At 38.6% G+C, this 22,535-nt stretch overlaps 1 protein-coding gene across 1 annotated transcript in view; it reads left to right on the forward strand.

The window, feature by feature from the left end:
- Window positions 1-22,535, forward strand: part of LOC134531746 (polypeptide N-acetylgalactosaminyltransferase 35A) — a 52,311-nt gene that overhangs the window by 20,364 nt on the left and 9,412 nt on the right. Inside the window, exons 6-10 of the mRNA XM_063367619.1 lie at window positions 2,271-2,388; window positions 3,979-4,131; window positions 9,299-9,541; window positions 11,581-11,682; window positions 16,167-16,298. Of these exons, the coding sequence (XP_063223689.1) occupies window positions 2,271-2,388; window positions 3,979-4,131; window positions 9,299-9,541; window positions 11,581-11,682; window positions 16,167-16,298 (748 nt within the window). The remainder of the gene's footprint in view (window positions 1-2,270; window positions 2,389-3,978; window positions 4,132-9,298; window positions 9,542-11,580; window positions 11,683-16,166; window positions 16,299-22,535) is intronic.

Genomic DNA, 22,535 nt, shown 5'->3' on the forward strand with positions numbered 1-22,535 from the left:
TTATGGTATTAGAGGATTTGATTGGCCTAGCATTAATCCCGACCATGGGATAACAATAATACTGCAATAACTTGAAGACTTCCCCTTCAGCCATGCTGTCTGGTCGAGAGACGGTGTCTAATTTCGGAATTTGTATAGAGGCCAGACGTGCGAGCACACGACCATAAGGCCTTCCATCTTTGTAAAAGCTGATCTACTTTCACCCAATGTTTGTCGAGAGTATTGGGAATCTTTTTTGGTTTTGGCCCCTAGCTGAACCTTCTTGGCCTATATGGCCATTTAGCTTAAGTTTTTTTTTTTTACTTCTGAAAGGGTTTTGCCGTTGGCTTGCGTGAAATAACCTAGCCCAGCCAGATGCTGAAGCACTCTAAACTGATTACGTTTATGTTATTTTCTTAGCTTAAGCATCGCCATCTTTCCGTATAATTGTTAATGATTTTTGCGGTGTGAAATAGTTAATGGCCTGCAAATTCACTGACGTGTGCCACTTAAAATCAGTTGCTATTGGTTTGTGCATTATTGCTCTTTTCCCGTTTTCCCCATATAACTTTCTGCCCTGTAGCCTAGGGGAGAACCGCCTAAAAGTGACCAGAAGCATTGAAATGGTATAGGAAGGGGAAGGAAGGAGAAGAGTAGTGGAGGGGGGAACAGATTTGGAGGGAAGAGTTGAGGGAGGGGAAATGGTGCAGGAGCGAGAGTAACAAAGTTGATATAGGCTCAACTGATTTCATTTAGTGGATCTTTTTTTTTGGTGTATGGTTGGAAAAGACATTGAAGCATATGATTTACGTATTTTAATACATTCTACATTGTTAACTCAATAGTAAAACAAAAAAGTGAAATATTTATAATATTTATTTATTTATGTATTTTTTATTTACATTTTTACCATGCACACCAACAGTCAAAATACTTATAGGGTGTGCATGACATAAAAACACAAAACACAAGAACAGGATACAGACATTGTACGATGGACAAGTAAACAAATAAACATATAAACACATTAACCCTTCTAAAATTGTTAGTTAAATATAATAGAATAATGTAAGTATAATATGATTCTTGACAGAATAACATATATTAAAAGTATATAAAAATGAAAGTTTAGGGTTGATATAAGAATATAAATGGCAATTGGTTTCCATAAGGCAAAAGTTTACATGTTTGTTAGAGTAATATGGTATCTTGAAATTTAATTTTTGTTTTAATAAGAAACTTTATCAGCTTAATATTTTTTTAAAAATTTTATCATGTTTGTTAAAATTTGAAATCAGTCTAAAAACAATATCATCATTTTTGTTGAGTGTACATAAAGTTGAAACACGGTGACTATTGAACTGGAGAACTCTGTCCTGTATTGCCAAGAATATATATATTTACAATTTAATTTGGAATTTTAACAATTTTTAATAAAGAGAGACACTCAAGTAAGCTCTAAGTTTAGAAAGTGAAACTAAATTAGGTTGGGGCAATTGTGTTAGTGTGATAAGCTTAATTAATTTGTTTTGAATGTTTTCAATTTTTTCACAATCACATGTATTAATATTGTTTCAAACTACTGAACAGCAATATAATTTAGACCTTATTAATGCTAGATAGAGTTAAATAATAGAATCGGAGTTAGTGGTATAACAAGTGATAAATTTAATTAAAGCTAGAGTTCTTTGTGAACTTGTGATTAAGTAGTTAACATGCCGATGATAATAATAATTAGAATCTAAAATTACACCAAAGTATTTTACTTTCCATGATTCAAGAGCAGTCATTGGTCCCAACATAAAATCATAAGACTAAAGAAAAAGAGAGGTTTTTTCTTTATTTAATTTATTTTATTTGGAGCTATCAGGAAGAAGAATATGCATGTTCTCATTTATTTATTTTCTTTGTTTGCTTCATAGTGTGGTCATTTGTTTTCTGGTTTTATGAACTGGAAAGAAAAAATATTTTTAGAGCCTCATTCATGAAAACTGTTGCTAGTCTTTAAATGTAATTGTGTAGTGTCATACATAAATTTTTTACAAAGTGTAAAGTGTGTCCGTGATAATATTACTTTGAACTAGCAGTGAATCCTATTAACCAAGAAGTAATATGAATTATGAGAGAACTGAAAAAAAATTTATGTGTCATTATATTTACAATTTTTGGTGGGATTTTCTAAGAACAGTAGCAATGAAGCTCTATGTTTTTATGACATTTCAATCAAGACTTTTCTACTGCATTCATTGTGATTGAGTAGGTGATTGAATTTTGGGATTTTTTTCTTTCAGGTCTCCTACTATGGCTGGTGGACTATTTGCAATTGATAGATTATATTTTGAAGAGTTAGGAGAGTATGATTCTGGAATGAATATTTGGGGAGGAGAGAATCTAGAGATATCATTTAGGGTAAGCATAATTTGTATGCAGTATTAACCTTAATTTTTTTCTCTTCAGAGAAAACTCTCAATTTTTATTTTAAGTATATTCTTTTTTAATGTTGTTTTATGATGTTGCATGTTATAAACCATTCAAAGTGATCTTTGTGTTATGTGTACCTGGACCTATTCTTTCACACATGACAAACTACAGCAGTCACAGCTCAATTTTAAATACACATTGATATGTGATTTTTAAGATGTAAGAACCTGAATAAGTTCATTTGATGGGAAACCTTAAAATAATGTATCTACTTGAATGCAAGAAGAGGGCTACATGTTCCTCTTTAATCAAGAGAAAATTATGTTTGAGTCATATGAAATGGGAATACAATGAAATATTTTTTAGGACCTACATATTTTTGTGGTTTACAACCAAAGTGTTAATATGTAAAGAAATCAAATCAAAAATTTTAGAACTGAAGCGTGGTTAATATTGTTGTCATTAATTTTTAACCTATCTTTTATAATCCATTTTAAACTTTAACATAAAGAACACCTGAATATATTATAACTTGCTTCTTATGTTTTTGTTTGCTTGCCTAAACAATACACTTGAGTTAATGTCATTGAAAATGTGTTCATTACCTTCTGTATACTAAATTGCATTTTGTTCATTTGCATTAGTGTTTGGTACATTCATAGAAAGATACTCAGCAAGACTTCAATGCTGCTGTGTAAAATATTTTTCTGGAATAACCAGTGAGATTTAGAATGAGATAGGTAACATAATGTCACAGAAATATTTTTTTTTCTTGAGTGATGGCGATGGAGGCAACAAAAAATAATAGGTAAGGAATGGTTCCTACGAACATCCTGGCAAGAAACTGTGAGGTTTTTACTAAAGTAATATTGTTGCCATTGCTTCGGTTAAGTGTAGGTTGGAGAAAAAAGCTTAGAAATTATATACTCTTCGAAAATGATAGTATTTCTTTTTGTCAGTAATTTATAAATCTTTTCTTTACTCTTCTGTCTGAAATCCTTCAAAAAGTAGTACAGTATAAAACATTTTTTTTTGAGCCACAGGTGAAGCTATCCTAAAATTTAATTTTACAATCCCTAAAAAAATGTACATTTGGTGCTTTATAAATTCGTGTACACATTTTTGTAGGAGATTATTCTATTTTGAAGCATATAAATTTTTTTAGGAGTATTTTGCATATACTAAATTTAAAAACAACGGACGGATCATTGTGAGTCCAGCGCCTGAGAAGCACTTAGAGTCTTCCCTACCATGATCTGTAACACTGGAGGAGATTAATAAAATGTCTGGGACTGGGTATAGTAAAAATTTACGATTGTGTTACTGTAATTGTAAAAACGTTTAACGAAACCAAGTTTATTTTTATTTGATTTAGAAATTATATTAAAAATGTGATCAAATTGGGTAATAGTTTGGCTAATGCAAACCTTGTTATTGCATAGTTACAAAAATATGGGCCCTTCAGGTTTGTATTTATATACTTGATAGTGAAGTTCTCAGCGTATTGCATATTCACCGCAAGGCCGTTCCCCCGGCTGCTGCCCCCGTGCAAGCTGTGGTTGTGGACGTGCGTTGCAGATCTGGATGTGTGGCGGGAGCCTGGACATGATCCCCTGCTCCAGGGTGGGGCACGTGTTCCGGCGCAGGCGGCCCTACGGCTCCCCGACGGGGGAGGACACCATGACCCACAACTCCCTGCGGGTCGCCCACGTCTGGATGGACGAGTACAAGGTCACTGCCTGAGGTCGATTTGGTTGCACGCGCAAGAGAGTAGCTGGGTTATTTTTGCGTGGTCTTGTTACGTTCCAGATCGGCTCAGCAATACAAGCCCAGAAGAATAACAGGACACTTTAATCATTTGAAAAGTTTATGTTTATAAGCAATGATTTTGAAGTTTGGTTTTGTTTTAGTTTGTGTAATTGTCGACATTGAAAAAAAAAATATTCCCTTAGGATATTTGCACTAAAATGAAAGAGTTCTAAAGCAGTCTTTTATTATTATTATTCTTCAAAACAAAAAAAAAAGATCACAACTTACATAACGGTTCCAGACGATGTATCACCTATTCACTGTAGTGCAGACCTGCCAACTCTCATGATTTTGGTGTGAGGCTCACGATTTTAAGGTTCATCTCACGCCCTCATGCCAAAATATTGTTTCCTCACGATTTTTCGGGGCTCCAAGATTTTGTTTGTAAAAGTTACAAAACAAGATTTACGAAAGCTTACAGTAACGAGTTTCCATCAATACTCGAGTCACGTAAAGGAAGCAATTTTGCGTTTTGTAGCATGTGCCGTGCTGATTTTTCTATCTCGCATAGTGGAAGAGGAGACATTGTGAAACATGTCACTACAAAAAAACACAACTAACACGTGAAGTGTATTGCTTCCAATAAAAAAATTAATTTTGCTGTGAACAGTGGTAAATAGTGTTACACGAGCAGAATGTTATTTTACATCTTTTTTAGTTGTGGCCCTGCATGATCACTACACGACAGCACTAAATTTTGTTCAACTATATTAAATCTGCAACCTATAATTTGTTGAAATAAATTTTGAAGCAGAGACCATGTAACATATGTACAGGTATGTCACTTAAATTTAAAGATTCTCATTTGTTGTTTTTTATATCTAACCTGTATTTATGGGCCTGAAAATTTTTATCGAGGACCTCATGATTTTTTAAATTTGAATGTTGGCAGGTCTGGTAGTGCGTCGCTTGATTAACCAAAAAAAAATTCAAGTCCCTTGGTTTTTATTTATTTTAAGCCTGGCCCCGACCATCAGGCCTGAAGTTGGCTATTCGTAGGGGTATGCGAAATTCACATTTGCAATGATTTTTTATGAAAATTTTGACATTTTAAAGCGAATAATCATGAATTTGCAATAAAATCATTTTTACTCGAATTTTAACATTTTAAAACGAATAAACCCGATATCCACATTATAGGATACTATTTTTACGCCAATCTTAACGTTTGAAAACAAATAAACCCGATATCCATAACTATTTGATTAAACTATGCTAAAAATACGTACTTCTGATGAAGTCCGTAACATAGGCCTAACCTGGTGCAGAATTAGTAAACACAACACAGCCGCCATAATTCAACTAGAGTATGATGCGCTGCTTCCTCTCACACGCGAACATGTGACGATGTTTTTAGTATTTATGGTAAGAAAAATGGCGTAAACATGTATAGAGGCGAAATTGAATGTTTTGAATAACTTGAACGATGTAAGCAAAGACATGAGTATAGTTTGATACACTTAAACACAAAACATCAAACAAATATGCAGTAGCTACACTACACGTCATTACTCGCTTAGCTCTCACAATGATGCAATCAGCAGCAGCAGTGCAGCTGGCAGCCGGTAGGCTGCGCGCGCAGTCACGCTCACGCACACTCACACGAAGTCACAACAAAACAAAGCTGTTTACGGCCGTGCCCGTGCTTGGTTGAATACGACAAACTTGTAAACGGTATGAATTGAACTTGCGTGGCGTAGTAGTTGTGCCCTAGTACTTACGTGGCGTAGGCCTACATACTTATCCGAAGTAATAAATATTTTTAACGAAAATGTGTTAATTTACCGTAGTTACTTTTGTTGACAAAAATGCCGAAACCTGTAGTGACTGCCAAACAACGGGCCGGAGAGTTTTCACAATATGGTTTGTATGCAAGCGATGAAAAAACCATTTTCTATCATTTTTGTAATGTGTCTGTGACATGGGACCGCAAAGACTCGTGCGCAAAGCATATTGGCAGTGAAAAACAAAAGAAACGGGCAACAGAAAGTGTTGCTGAGCAAAGTGTAAAACGGCAGTGTTCGATATCTGCATCTTTCAGTAACATCGCAAAGAAGACAGATTTCAAGACTAACTTCATCAAGGACATCACAGAGGCTTTCATTAAAGCAAATTTACCTTTACAAAAACTTGATAATCCCAACATTAAGAAATGGCTTGATAAGTACATAGAAGGAGCTAGTGATTTGCCGAATGCACGTACTTTGAGAGAAAGCGTGGAAGACTTGGCACACCAGCGAGTAGAAGACCTAAAGAGAGTCCTGAAAGAGAAACGAGTGGATGTGTTTTGTGATGAAATGACAGATAGTATGGGAAGATGTGTGTTTGTTGTTTTATTTAGTTTTTTTGTTGATGATTTTGATAAGCCACAAATTGTTGTGGGTGTTTTACATTTTTTAGCTGCAGCTAATGCAACTACATGCACAAGAGCAATTGCTGATTCCTTGCATAAGTACGACATCAAACATGACAATGTGAGATCCTTAGTTACGGACTCTGCAAGGTACATGGTCAAGTGCAGCAAAGCTTTGGAAATCATTGTTGGTGATCATTTACAGTATGTGCAGTGCTGGCCACATAAACTCAATCTTGTTGGTGGGGTGTGGATCAAAGAACTGTCCGAGCTGAATCTTACAGTTGTTAAAGTAAAGAATATTTTTTTAATACTAGGAAGAGGCGACACCTGTACGCAAGTTTCCTAGAAGAGAAGTACAGGGAGAAACGACCTTTGTTCCCCATTCCTGTAATTACTAGGTGGAACTCTTGGTTCACATCTGGTTTTACCTTGCAGATTATTTGCTTGATATTGCTGACTTCTGCCAAAAAGACGAGATCAAAGCGCTTCAGAATGCTGGTGTAGAATACTTCAGTGCCATCAGCAAACAGCATCTGGCAGTTGTTCATGTACAAGCAATTTTCGTAAAGGAGCATGCCAAGGAATTGGTGGATTAGATGCTAAAGTTGGAGGGTTCATCATATCCAATTTCATATTTGCTACATGGTGAACTGGAGCATCTCAAAGAATGCTACACAGCTGTTTCAAATGGTGTTTACTTTGATAACACCCAAAGTGCACTAGAGTCTCTTGCCCCAACTGAGGCAGCAGAAGCAAAAACAAAGAACAGTTTCACAAGCCCAAGCAAAGTTGACTTCTTTAATGGCACAGGATCCCAGCACACACACCTTAAAGTATTGGATCCAAAATATATCATCCTAGCAACAGTAAACCCAAGCCTGGTTAAAAATATTAGAAATATTTTTGGATTTACTTCACTGGATACTGAAGAAATAACTTCAGGTTTCTGTCAGTTGCAAGTGGCACTGAACCAGCAGGTTTCAGAAAGTAATTGCCCAGACATTCTCACAGCTTTGAGAGTTGTGAAATTAACGAGGCCAGATTTTGCGACCAAGTGTTTCGAAGCGATTTGGTTCCCTTGTGCCAATGTTGACTGTGAACGGTTCTTGTCTTCGTACAATACAGTGTTGACGGATAGAAGAACAACACTCACAGAGTCAAAACTTGCAACAATGGCCATATTTTCTTTTGAAGATTTGAGCTGTGAATAACTTAGTGAGCGTAGCCTACTTACTGTGTTGTTTTTAATTGATATTCATTTATTTTAAGTTAACTTTCATTTTAAATAGTGTTTGCTGTGTTAAGTGTTGTAATAATTTTGAAGCAGTAATGTCCCAGTTTGCCAATGGTTTGAAGTGAACAATTCAGTGAGTACAGTAAGTATTTAAATAAGAATTGAGAAATGACTTCACACTTCTCCAAATACTGGACATTCAATTTCAATTATACCTTTTTAATGTCATCTTTTTTAATATTAAGTAGTTAGTATTTGGTGTGTATTAAGTGTTAAAACAATTTTCACGACACTTGAGATATGAAATTGGTATTACTGTTATCCATTTTGGTAGTCAAAATAACCTCCCTTTCAGAGAAAAATAACACCGATTTTCCAGAAAAATAACCTCGAATTCTGTGAACAAATAAACACGAAAAGTGCATACCCCTAGTGGCGAGCTGCCGACGATGCGGCCGCTTGTAGCGACGATTGAACGACAACTAACTTGCACCACACAGTTACCTTCTTTTACAAAGCTTGAAACAAAGGGAGGCAATCCCGTGGGCCAACTGACCAATCACAACACAGTATTCAGTACCTAACCATATAAGGAAAAATACTGGAAAAATATTTGAGTCTAAAAGTCTGGGGAGACACATCACACCACGTCAAGGCTTGCTCTGATTGGCTGGCAAGACAGCGCCCAGCGACAGTTTCAGTCTATTGCTGCACAGTCATGCGCCAGTGTGCTGGGTTTTTCCAACAACGCACTAATTTGAGGCGTGAAAAATAACTTAATGTTGCGCTTGTCTTTCTTTCGGAACCTTCTAGTATGTTCTAGAATGTTACAGTCTTACTACCCAGACTATACTTTAAAATTTGACAAACATAATTAATACACATGTTAATTTTAAGTGATAAAGTAAATTACACTGAAACAAATAATAAACACACTAAATTCAGCTTTATATAGAATCTAACCCAACTCAGTAATAATATTAAAACACAAACAAAATGACTTAAATTACTATAGATAATAGTTGAAACATAAGTCCCAAATAATTATAAAACATTCAGAAAACATCAAATAAAAAATTTTCAGTCAAAAGTGTTATTGATAGTAGGGGGCAGAAATCCTGGGATGTCACAGTCTTCCAGAGATTTATAACAGCACTAGACAGGTATTCAGATGTTTTTACTTGGCCACCTAAATATGGTAGTTTTACTCATAAGTCATAACCTAATTAAAAAAAAAAAAAAAAGAATTACAAAGACAAAAGTATTTGTATGGTGATATCAAAATCAAATAGTGACTTACTGATCTACCTCTATTACAAAGAATTTGGTTTAAAGAATGTATCTCAACATTTTCTTAAAGCTATTTCCTTGAATATATGTGATTTCAAATTAGATTTGATTTTCTGGCAACTAATTAGAATTTTCAGGTAATTTGGAAACATTTCCCTGTAGTGTAATGATTTAACACGGGTAGTGAGGTTTGATTATCTTCCTTGCAGGACTTCTATTTCCAGCAGCGGCCGGAAGCAAAGAGCATGTCCTACGGCGACGTGAGTGAGCGGAGACGCCTGAGGGAGAGGTTGAAGTGCCACACTTTCAAGTGGTACCTGGACAACGTCTACCCGGAGTTCACTCTGCCGTCAGACGACACGGAGAGGTTGAAGAAGAAGTGGAGCGCGCTGGAGCAGAACGAATTCCAGCCGTGGCACTCCAGGAAAAGGAACTATGTCGGCCAGTACCAGGTGAAAGCTGCGACGCATTGTGTGGTCCACCTTAACTCACAATTAAATTAAGTTGCTGCAATTTCGGAAGTGAAACTTATTTACTGAGGGGGCTACAATTTTCGAGCGTTATGAATATTGCAATCGCATGAGGGGAATAGTTAGATACGTGGTGGGGGAACCGGGAGAGTAGGAGAATCATTAGGTAGAGGAGGAGAAGGCAGGGAAGAGGAGTATATTTGCATACAGGCATACTTGCAAACTCTTTCATTTGCATACTCGCACACTTGCACACTTGTGCACTTGCACAATAGAATAGGTAATTTAGTGATTGCGACCTCAGCCAAAGAAAATTACATTTCCGATAATAATACAATAAGCAAGAAGTTTCACTTCTGTTGTGCATGGACTCCACGCACACACTTTTTTTTTTGTTATTTAAAATTAAGTAAATTAATTGGCGTTCATAGCATTTTAAAGCTTAAGGAATTTCACAATCAGTGTTGCCTTTTATTTTTTACTTTTAAAAACTTGTATTTTATTATTTGACTAACATAATGTAGACAGCAGTGTTATTAAAGTCGTACTAAACACAACTACGTAGACCAGGATATTGTGAAAAAAATTGGCAATGACATACAGTAAGGAACCATACTAGCATTTTTTGGAAGTGATTTTTGGAAACCACGGAAAACTATGGACAGGACAGGATTCGAACCCAGCTCCTCTAGCATGCAAGCCCAGTATTTTATCACTCGCCACTTCAATCCATTTTAAGGACATACATCTATCTTTAGTTATTGTTGTTACTAAGCATGTTCTTTAAATTTTGTTAATATGCCCTACAAGCAGTTTAGAGTGTTTCCGAGTTCAGGTTATGGTGGCAAAAATGTGCCTAAGGTTCGTTAATTGCAATAGGGGTACTACTTATCTTAAATTTTCTGGCCACTCTTCTGGCACGATCAAGTGTATGATACTGACATTCCATCAGTCCGTGTTGATTTTGGCACAGATGGTGTACATATCATTAAACCAATAGCCATTCAGTTTCCAGTGAAACACACCTATGATTCTGCTGAAGGCGAATTTTGTCATTAATTCTGAGTTGGGCATCTACAGTGGATAAAATGCTATGCTGGACTGTAGATTATGGGGTTGTTTATTTGGGATTGCGTCTCTTGTATGCCGGGCTGGTTTATGTAGCTCTTAGTCGCATTAAGTCACTGGGTGGTCTCCAAGTAGAAGAACTTGATTGTTCTAAGATAGCAAGGAAAGTTCCATGTAATGTTGATGCATTAGCTTAAGATTTAAAGCACCCTCTGGGCATATGTCCCAAGGGGGCCATGGGGCCCCGGGCTCCCCTGAAATTAAAAACCCCTCTCTAAGGGGTATCTGCCTACATTTACAAAAGTGTGACTGTGAAACGTGTTTTTTTAATGTCAAAACTATGTCTTATGGAAAAATTTCTGTATATTTTAAAGTTTTATTCTTATTGCATGTATGTAGGCCAAAATATGGGTAGTGTTCAGCATACGGGCACCACATCCAGATATGACGTGTTGGTTAACCCCACGTGCAATATTCTCGGGCCACGGTTCTTCCCCCCTGCCCTCTTAATTTCCGTGGGCCCCACTTGCGAATCCTACAGATTTGCACCCCTGAAGCACCCCATTACTATTTTTAAGTTCATTATTGTTATTATGTTCATGTATTCATTTTTGTAATGACTATATCTTAAAATTTTCGAAATGAGTATATCTTAAGATTTTTGTATTGACTGCATCCTAAAATTAGTGATAGAAAATCTATTACAAATCACATTGTTATTACTGATAGAAAATTTAAGGCAAATTATATCAAGCACCCCACGTTTTTAGGTATACAGAGTTGTGCATTATTTTTCTGTTGAACAAAAAACATAAATTTAAATTAAATTTTTTAATTTTTAGTTCATTCATTGATAAAAACAGGGTTTACTTAGTTTTTTCAAACTACAAGTTTATTTTTTCTAGCTTTACAATAGTAATTAAATATTTTAAATTTTTTTTTTTTTTTTACAGTTGCGATTGTCAAATTCTTCCTTGTGCATCACAAGTGAGAAAAACATAGACAGTAAAGGATCACCCCTTGTTCTGAAGCCATGTCTTCGAGTGAAGAACCAGGTATGTAGTACTAATAACATAATTTTTTCAAGTTTTTAATTTTATTTAAATCATTGCTAGATGTTATGCGAATCCATTTTGTACTTTACTAATACACCTATCCCTCACTTAACACGACTAATTCGTTCCTAAAAATGCTCGTGTTATTCGAAATCGCGTATTCTGAAGCATTAGTTTCCATAAATAACAAGGCTCTTATGTTTAATGTGTTCCAAAATTGTGTAGGAAAATATACTTTACATCATTTAAATGGATTGAATAACACTAAACAATAAATATGTCACACCATTTATCTTTACATGCCTCTCATCGCACATTGTATAACAAATACGACACCGTGTAACGGGAGATACGTGGTTATGTACTTAATCGTCAGTCGGCTGGCTGACTTGCCCGCCCGGGCGTGACCAACTCACGTCGCGTACCTTTCCAAATGTAACGTACTGTAACGTTTTCCACCCCCGACTCACGTTTGTTCGGGCGCCATTGGTTGTTGCACAACTCCCCAACCAAAGGGATTTTCCAGCGGTTCAGTGGTTACCGAAAAATGGCTACACAAGAGTTTGTAGCATCACTTCCACTCAACCAACTCGCAACACGTTGATCCAGTCCTTTTGCAGTCTCGCTTCCTTACTCCTCCCCTGTGCACCTTACACCCACGTTTTTTCACAGCATCCCCTCCTCCATCTTGACCTTCCTCTTCCTCAGTCCTCTCTTCCGCCGGCAGTCCGTATCCCTCCGCCACACTCCAAATGAGGGAATTTGACTTCACCACTGTTTAGCAAGCTCACTTATTCTAACAAAGTCTAATTTCAGAAAATGTTTAACCACTATTATTGACGTCCTACAAGTTAGTTCACACGCAAAAGTTTCAAGCTAAAAATAAGTGGATCAGGGCGCAAGAAAGTAGTTCCTAGCCAATAACAGCCCCCTGGCTGTAGACAATACTGCTATCAAAGTTGGAAAAAAGTGGCTTAACTGCCATTTTATCAGGGCATGGGGGTAAGCTGCAGTCCACCTCACAGTACGGCTGTGCTCGAAGTGACATTTCGTCTAAAGAACAAATATAGATTGGCAGTGGAAGCGCCAGGCAGAAAACAGAACTAAACACATTACCCATAGGGGCACAGCGCACGCACAACCAAATTTATGATTAACCTCCTTAAAACTTGGGAAGGTTATGTGGATCGTGATCACAGGGTAAGAAAATAATAAAATCTTGTTTGGTTTATATAGGCATTTACTAAATCATACGTAATGATTTTGCAGCTGTTGTTTTTGTCTTCACAAAAATTATCCAACTGAAGATGACCCATGGCATTACAGCCGAAACAAAATACCAAGAAAATTGTTTACCTTCTTTGCTATATTTAATACATTAAATTTTGTTAAACAAAAAACAAAATGGGGAGGCCCCGGGGCGAGATATTATACATAAGTAACAATTGTTATACTGACTGAGTCTTAGGTAATTTGGTCTCTTAACTTTACAGGCCATAGAATATTGAGCGCGCAGACTCTTCATAAAACAAATTATAAAAAAATTACATTTACTCGTTAAATAAATAAAAAGTGTCCAAAAACTGGTTGTTTAGAATTATAAATTATTTTGTGGTTTTTCCACTCAGGGGAAAAGACGTTGAAAGCTGGAACTCTTGAGAAATTCTCCGATTGCAGGAAGCGATGAATTTCGGTGAACTAACTCATGAACTGCGCATTCGGGAGTTGAATTTGGAGCGGAATTTCTCGCCCTAATTCTTGAGCCCTGTCTGTAACCAGTATTCCCATCAAATTAGGTTGGTTAACAGGCGGCTGATGTTGGGCGAAGTTAAGCCCAGGTGAAAAGCAAAAGGAAAAGTGTGTGTGGGGTGATAAAACAACTTACCTAAGCTGCGGGGTGAAGTAGATCAGGTCAGTCCCTGGAAATGGCCAGGTGACACGTGACGCAGAAGTTCGCGGTAGTCATGAAGAATAATAAGTTAAGACAAAAAACTATTTCACAAACTAAACTATTTCGGGCAGCTAAAAGAAATTAAAAATTTAGTGCTAAGGCACATGGCCTTGTCGATAACCAACTACATGCTTTAGAGAAAGCCGTTCACGACTTTTCAGAAGCGCGTTGTCTCGGGCTGCGAAGAGAGATCCGCCCTTACCGTGTGCTGCCCGCCGAATCGTTAAAAATGGCGCCAACTCGCCTAATTAAAACTGCCTTTGGTCGCCTATCCAGGGGAGGTGCTTCGGAAAATCCGAAGGGAACCCGAAAGGTTCCGATTGGAGTAGCCGCACTCTAGCGCGTCCTGGCGAGTGCGCACGGAACTACAAGCCCTAAACGACCTCTCGACTTGGATGCAAGTCGATCCTTAAGGCCTGGCTTGGATAGGAGGGGACTATGCTGTTCTCTGGCGGAGAGGCAAGGGAGCATGCCCGGTAGTTGGCGAAACTCCCGCAAGATGTCGTGAGGATGCAAGACGGCGGCCATCTGGGGTGCGAGGGGCTGTGGCCATCCCGGGCATTGGCGCGACTGTGGGTTATGACCTGTGTGGACCAGAAGAAACGGTGGGTGGGGAGGGGGGGGGGGGGGTTAGGACCGGTAACTGACCCGGCTTGGGAACAGGCTGGTCCGACACGACGATGCGTGTTGTTGGGCTGATGAACGGAACACCGTTTCGTGAGAGGGACAGCTAACTTCAGCACAGCTCCGAGAAGAGGAGTTAGCATCTTTGGAAGCAGAGAACAGCTTTTTTAGTCACGCTACCGTCTAGGGTGAACAGCTCGACGCGTGACGCCTAGCAGGGTCCAGACGAGATGATCGCTGGCCCAGCATGTCGCCAGCAAACCTCAGCCTTAATCGCTGGGAACGGCGTTGGAAGCACTAGACTACTAAACAAACTAACCTGTTGGTACACTCGACTGAACAAATCTCAATGGGGAATAAAGCAGTGGACATCATATGGAAGATAAAATAAAAAAATTTAAAAATTTCGTAAAATTAAGTAAATCGTACATTTGTGCCTGAAAGTAGCACTGAAACGGCACACAAACCATCCTTTACTGACAGTGAAACCGATATTACTATCCGGATAATTACTTTTAATTTTTAAAAAATTAAATTCCTTATTCGCATATCACCACCTAGTTTACACCAATCCTGTCTGGCCAATGAGTATTTTTTTCATTGTAACATTCATTTAACAACCATTTCCACGTGAATCATCTGTTCATTTCTGCTCTGGTATCTAATGTCAAATATATTCCTGCTAGTTGAACCAACAGCATCAGACTTATATAAACTTTATTCGTATGATTGTGCGCACATTTGACTTGCTTAAAACTAAAGTGCGACAAACATAAGCGTGGCCTTCATGACAATCTGCGCGTCGTAATACTTCTAGTTTTGTCTCAAATACTTGAACACGATGCATTATGACTTATGAGTAATCAATCACATGCAGTTACCGGCAGCTGAATGGGCAGACGTGGCTTTTGCCACTGGCTAGACTGAGTTCACGGCCCGATTTGTGGCCAGGCGACAACGATACGGCACGGCGGCATACGCACGGACTTAAAAACATTTGGTTCTTTACACTCCATAGCCGCAATTTAACTTGCCGTAGCTGATGTAAGTACAACAGCCGATAGCGTAAATATATCTGCACGCTCATCTGTTCCCCCTTGTTTTGCTAATTGTATCCCACAGCACATCTGTTGTTTACAGAAGTTGAAACAGACTTTGTACCGTCGTGCTCGACGTTTTTTTTTTCCTGCCGAGATTTCGTGCTAACTGAAATTTACAGACGTGCTATTCAAGACTGGGGCAGTAAAATTCACATCGCGCTAAATGAATTTGCGCAATCTGAAGACGTGCTAAGTGAGGGATAGGTGTATTAACAAAACAAAACAATTTTATTCATTACTGAGTAACAAAGCTGGGTTTTAAAAAGTGTAACTGAAAATATTTGAAATCTGTTTGAAATCTAGTTTCCTACTCATTTGTCCCTTTCTGCCACTACATGAAATTATCATTAATTTTATTTTAGTGTAGGAACAAGTTACGTTCGTAAAATAACAAGTGTTTCTAGTGGCATCAACACTCGGTATGCAACATCTGGAACTAGGCAGGCATAAAGTTCACACATGAGTGTTTTGTTTTTTACTCCTGAATTACGTCACTACCACATTAAACACTCAATATAATGTTTGTGCAACCTGGAAAATCATTTTGTTTGGAATTTGTAGTGTTACGGAAGCGTGAATTCCTCAAGTTTTTTTTTTTCCCCCCACCGTAGCTGGCTAGTTTTGACTACCATAACCTAACATTCCCGGGTGAGAGTTCAGAATGTCTTTCGGAATTGTGTACTGATTGCTATTTTTTGAGGTTGGCAGCTGTGCACTTGTGAAAATGAGGGAACTGACTCCGCTGGTAACGGGAACCGGGGTCACCTCGGTGGGAGGCTCCCTTGTGAAGGAGCGGCCATGTGTTGCAGATGTGGTTCGAGACGGACAAGCAGGAGCTGGTGTTGGCGCAGCTGCTGTGCCTGGACGCGGGGGAGCAGCGACCTCGCTTGGCCAAGTGCCACGAGATGGGGGGCAGCCAGGAGTGGAGGCACCGCGGAGAGGTCAGTGCTGCCGTCGAGCTGGGCGAAAGACCAGGGCTATTCTGTCAGTCTGTGCTTCGCTGACCGCACGTATTTAATACAGATTTGTAGCTTGCGTGTGTGCAGATTACTGAGGAAGTAACAATTGAAATTTTGTTCTTCAAATTATTCAGAAAAATTAATGATTTTCTTGATGTCATGTCCGATGAAAACTTCACTTAAAATTGAACGTGGGGCTCTGTTCAAGATGAATTTAGTTTTAACAGCAAACATTCCGACTTTGAAAGTTGAATAACGTGGGTTGATAAACAAAAAAAAACTCAGATTCATGTTGCACCAGACCAATTAATGGATCGCTAACTGCTTTGATGATTTCATAAGAATATTTAGATTTTAATTCTTAAGTTTTTGCTGAATCACCTGTCAGAAAAGTATCTTGTTTGTCTTGAATAGAGTATAGCTTATATAAACACCACCATTTTTAACGATCAGGACACAAGTTTATCTCACAACTGATTCAGCATTTCTGAAATAATCATAATCTTGTCTGCAGTCAGAGCTCTTTAAACTGGCATTCTTCAGGTGAGTGCATTCTGTAATACAACATCAACCAAACTGCTTAAATTTCAGATTTTTTTGGGTGGATCGGGTGTTTGCGGACCTTAGCAGCCAGAAATTTTTCATTCTAATACTTGTGTGTATTTTTCCTTGCATTGGACCTGCTTTTTAAGTGTTTTAAGTATTGTTACGAACGTTAGCAAGGCCGCGTCACGCGCAGGTGCACGCCGTAACATGAGATGTGCCGTGCGCACCTGGGTCGCCGCTTTATCTCCCTCCAGCCCTCCATACTCCCCGCACGGCGCCCTGCCTTTGACACGTAACTGACACTGGACAGCTGGGAGTTGCGCGAGCCGCCGACACGTGTTTTCGAGATATTTCTGCAGTCGGGACGGCTCGCGATGACGCGACAGGCCCTGGCCGCTCTCGTGAGTTCTGGAATTGCGCTGGGGCCTATATATATGCCCGAGGACGCGAGTCTGAGTTGAGTGTGGAGTGTTCAGTCGGGAGTTCTCCCGCGGCGGAGTTTCCGGGCGATAGTGCCGCAGGTGCGGCAGAGTGGCGAAGTCCTTGGATGAAGATCCAGGGCAGGGAGTGAGTGAGTTCAGTGGAGTCGGGAGTTTTCCCGCGGCAGAGTTTCCGGGCGATAGAGTCGCGGGCGCGGCGGAGTCCCGAGCGAAGTTGCAAGCAAGGAGTCGAGTGGGATCTCGGCGAAGGGTGTGACGGCGACGGCGGAGTGCGGCGACGGAGTCCCGCGGTGGAGACCCACGAGGGGTGCTGCAGCGAGAGTTGCGCCAGAGGTGCGACCCTGCGAGGTGTGTAGAATGAGTGACTGGGGAATAGACATTTCTTTAAGTGTAGTTAATTATTTGCAATCTTAGAAGATTAATTGTAAGTGACATAAGTAGTGGAAATAAATAAAACTGTGTGTGTGATAAAAATCTTTAATTGGGCTATCCTTTACGAACCCGCGGTAAATCTTAACAGTATCATTGTACTGTACATTAATTTTTGAAGTGAAACTTTTTTACAGGTTGTAGAGTAATATCAGAATCACAGGATAACGGGAATGCATAGGTAATGAAGTCAACGTGTGTAAGATACGTAATGAGTATTGCAAAATGGTGTGGGGTTTAAAATAAAAAAGTTTTGCATTGAAACATCTTTACAGCCAGTTATAAATGGTAGCAGCAGCAGCACATGATTTTCTATTCTTTTCAATAATTTATGTTAATGTTTGCATATTTTTGCATTCTTTTGCAACTCGTATTCTAAACTCTCAACTCTGAAGTTGAATCCAGTGTTAGAATTATAATTTAGAAAATCTGTATAGACTTTTCCAGTACGGTTATGTATCATAAATAACTATCATAAACCCATTAATTAATTCTTAGATTCCATTGAAGAAATGGACAGACACTAGTAAAAGAGTACCCGAAACATTTCATTTTTAACATGTGTGGCGGCCATGCACCCATGTTTTTCTTAGGTATTTCTATTTCTTCAAACTGTGTTGACATTTAATAATCGGGGAAAAATAGACAATTCAGCACAATCACTGATACGGTTTGGCTGTGGTCAGACATGTGCTGGATTCAAGAGTTTTTACTGTATTTAGGTTTTCATTTTAAGCTATGCCAAAGAGTACGTAGTATGGTCAATCACAGGAGGTCTAAGGCATTTTATGTCAGCCAATTACATTTAGGCCCTCTTTCCATTTGCTGTTGTAGGCCACTAGACGTCAAATCTCTGTGTAGGTTCTGTCCTGATGCTTTTCGGAGATGCCTCTCAATACAGATGATGCTTTCATGAATGCAGAGCAAAATGTTAACAACGTTGGGACGTCAAAACTAAAAAGCCAATGCAGCCTACAAGATAAACGGCTTGTAACAGCATGCAATTTTTTTCATGCTATCTTTGCATGTGTATGCTTGATCCTGTACGATGTTGCACAGTGAAGGAGTTGGTGGAATGGGAAGACATTGGACTTGCATTCCAGAGGACCTGGTGTAAGGCCACTTACAGATTGAACTTATACATGTAATTAGATATTGTAAAATATGATTAAAAAGTTTCATTGCAAAATGTAAAGATAGATCCAACGTGTACCTGGTGCCCCGTGCCTGCATGCAGTTGGTGCCTCCCTTGTGGGTGGTGCCTGCCATGTGGCCAATGCCTGCCTGTATGTAGTGCCGGCCCTACATTACAGTACCCCTACCATTTAGTCTTTTTTTTTGTTGACCAGTCAGTTAGTCTTATGTTTTGTCTATTGTGTATCTGTATTTGTATTGTGTCTATCTTTAAAGTTAACTTGCTTTAGTGTTGACGGGCATGTTACAAATAAAGAAAAATGTATACAGGATTATTCCAAATTTTGTTTTATAAAAAAATTTTATTTTTTGTATTTGTTGGGTATCTGCAGTTCAGATAATAATGCGTTGGTCAATAAGTACTGATTATCTTTTACTACACAAAATAAATAAACTGCAATGGCTGCGACATACACACATTATTCGGATAAAGGGGGGAAAAAAAAAACATGAGTGGGGATACACCACTAGAGTCAAGTTAAAGTTTAAACAATTTACAAACCAGCACTTCCCTCAAATTGTTTGAAAGTAGGTACAAAAATAAAACTTTCAATTTATGACATTAAAAAACAAACACTCATTATAGGAATAAGCAAACAATAAACAAGCTTTGATAATAAACACATGGCATCATTTAATACCTAACATATTGGTAGACATCACTTAAGACCTAACATATTGATGAATTGGTTATGTTTTTCTCTGGTTAGGGGCTTTGTCAAGATGTCTGATATCATGTTGTCTGTTGATAAATAATTAACAACAATAGTTTTGTCTTTAACATGCTCCCAAAAAAAATTGATGCCTTATACATATCTATATGTTTTATCTTTGGCTGGTTAGATTGTTTTTAGCTAGATGTATTGCCCCTTTGTTGTCACAATACACAATGGATGGCTTGCGTTCATGTTTGGGTTGCAGTTCACTGCTCAACATTCTAAACCGTGAGACTTCCTGAACAGTGAAGCTGAGCGCAATGTATTCAGCTTTCACTGTGCTCAAGGCAACCATTCTTTGCTTCTTACTAGCCCATGAAACCAGTCCGCCCATGAACTTGACGCTGCAGCCAGTAATTGATGTTATTATTGTCACTCGCTCAATCTGCATCGCTGTAGCTAAGAAACTCAGGGTTCCCTTTTTTATGAAACACCTTTCAGGTGTTCACCCTCATGACAACAAGCCTATGGCATTTTTGTCAGTGGTTGTAAATTGACTTAAATATTTAACAGCACAAGAGATGATGTGTGGGCGAGAAACTTGGGACAGGTACAGGAGACTGTCAATAGCTTGATGGAATGGTACTACTGTCTTACCATAATTCACATTTTCACTATCATGTTCCGTACCGTTTTGCAAAGGGTCCCTAAGGGTGGTCCCGGCCTCCAGTGGGGTTGAGACGGGGTTGGAGTCCGACATGCCAAACTTATGAAGCATGATGTCTATATAGTTCCTCTGTTCAATAAAGAGTTGTTCATTTTCTTTGTCCCTATTTTTTTCATACCTAGACAATTTTCTAATGGACTGAGGTTTTTCATGTTGAATTCTGATTCTAATTTCCTCTGGACTTGCCTCTGAATTTGCAGTTCATTTGTGAATATTATAAGGTCATCAACATATATGGCATATATGAAGACACGAGGATCTGCTTTGGACTGTCTTCGCCCCATCCCTGGACTTGGTTTATACGACGAATCCAGCACCTTCCGCTTTGTTTAAGTTAACCTTTTTGAGCCGCCAAAACTTGCCAGGAGGCCTTCTCTCGAGCTCTTCTGGAGGTTGCACGTATATGACTTCATCTAAGTTGCCATGTAAATAAGCAGTTTTCACATCCATATGCTCTATCTCAAGGTTTTCCTTTACTGCCAGTGCAAAGAGGTATCTTAGCGAGGTGTGTTTAATCACCGGTGAGAAGGTGTCCTCATAGTCTATACCGACCTTCTTTCCACAATCCTTGTATTTAGGTTCTTTGGAGTCTGAATTTTTAATTTTGAACACCCATTTTATTTGAGTGATTTTGTGCCATCCGGTAAGTCCACCCATAAATTTCATTACTAACAAATAAAGATAGTTCTTCATCAATTACTTCCCTCCACTTTGCAGCTTGTGGACTTGTCAAAGTTTTCCCTGGTGTGAGGGGGTTGTTTTCTTCAATGAAGTAAGTCACAAAATCTGAATAGGCAGCTTTAGGCCCTGGGGTACGATGATATCTTATTAACTGTTGAGGACTGGAGGTTTCTTCAAGGTCATCATTTACTGTGAACCCCTTGAAGGACTCTTCGTCTGAATCTGCAGCTAAGTCATTGATTTCCCTGTATTGCGTAGATTCTAGTTCTTGAGACATAAGTTGTTCATTATCACCAGCAATTTGTGCGATGACTTGCCTTCTCTCACCATTGCTGGCATTTTGTTGAGCATATTTTCTTCTAAGAACACAATGTCTCTGCTGATAATCACTTGTTTAGTCATCGGATTGATGAGGCAATAATGTTTCGTATTGTCACAAAAACCAATGAATATCAGTTTCTCAGATTTGGGGTCCCATTTTTTTTTATCTTCTCTCTTGGAATTTGGGCCATGGCTTCACAACGGAAGATCCTGAGGTAACTGAGCTTGGGCTTCCTTGAATACGAAGCTTCGAACTTGTATTTCCTTCAGTTGCTTTCTTTGGGGTTCCTGTTGTTATTTTGGACAGAAGTCGCTACAGTTTCGGCCCAATGCATTTTTGGCAGTCCTGCATCTTTTAATTAGCACTGTGCCTTTTCAACAATTTTCCGATTAGCACGCCCCGCAACCCCGTTCTGCTGTGGTGAAGCTCTGACGGTGCATTGGTGTCTAATGCCCTTCATTTTCAGGAAACTGCAAAACTTTCTGTTTACAAACTCTGTCCCATTATCTGAGTGCAAGATTTTTATTTTGTGACCCTTCTGGTTTTCAACAAGTGCACAGTATTCTTTGAACACATCACAGATCTGATCCTTTGCCCTCAGGAAATACACATTTGTGTACCGAGAATAATTATTTATGAGGACAAAAATTTCTTACTGCCTCCAATAGATTCTGTCTCCATGAGAACACATAAATCAATATGCACCAGTTCCAAGGGTTCCTTTGTTCTAAAGATACTTTGTTTGAATGGAAAACAAGTTTGTTTGTCTTTGACACAAACTTCACATGGGGCCTTGCTTGTCTGCAGGTTCTGCACTCCATCTGCCAATGTTTTTAACAAGTTCATATATTTTCTGTTTAAATTACCTAACCTGTGGTGCCATAGATCTTCAACATAAGTGACAGCATGAGAGGATTGTTGTTTGCTTTAGTATTTTTAGCTTAGATTTGGACACATAATTTCCTAACTTATTTTTTGTCAAATGCACTGTTGCACACAAAACTAAATACCACTCAGTTTCACTGTTTTCCAAGTTTGTTAATGTCACGCCTCGTCACTCTCACCTGATGACTGAGGGTGACTCGTGGGTATTTTGGTTTCAGAAGGTAAAATAATGATTTCGTCCAGACATTAGTTTCTCTGTTTTGATTTTACTTTTGGTTATTTGTCATTATATAATATAGATATATAAGTTGATTAACAGAAAACATATACAGGGTGTCT

Source organism: Bacillus rossius, chromosome 5 (genome assembly GCF_032445375.1).
Source record: "Bacillus rossius redtenbacheri isolate Brsri chromosome 5, Brsri_v3, whole genome shotgun sequence".
In the NCBI taxonomy this organism is placed as follows: domain Eukaryota; kingdom Metazoa; phylum Arthropoda; class Insecta; order Phasmatodea; family Bacillidae; genus Bacillus; species Bacillus rossius.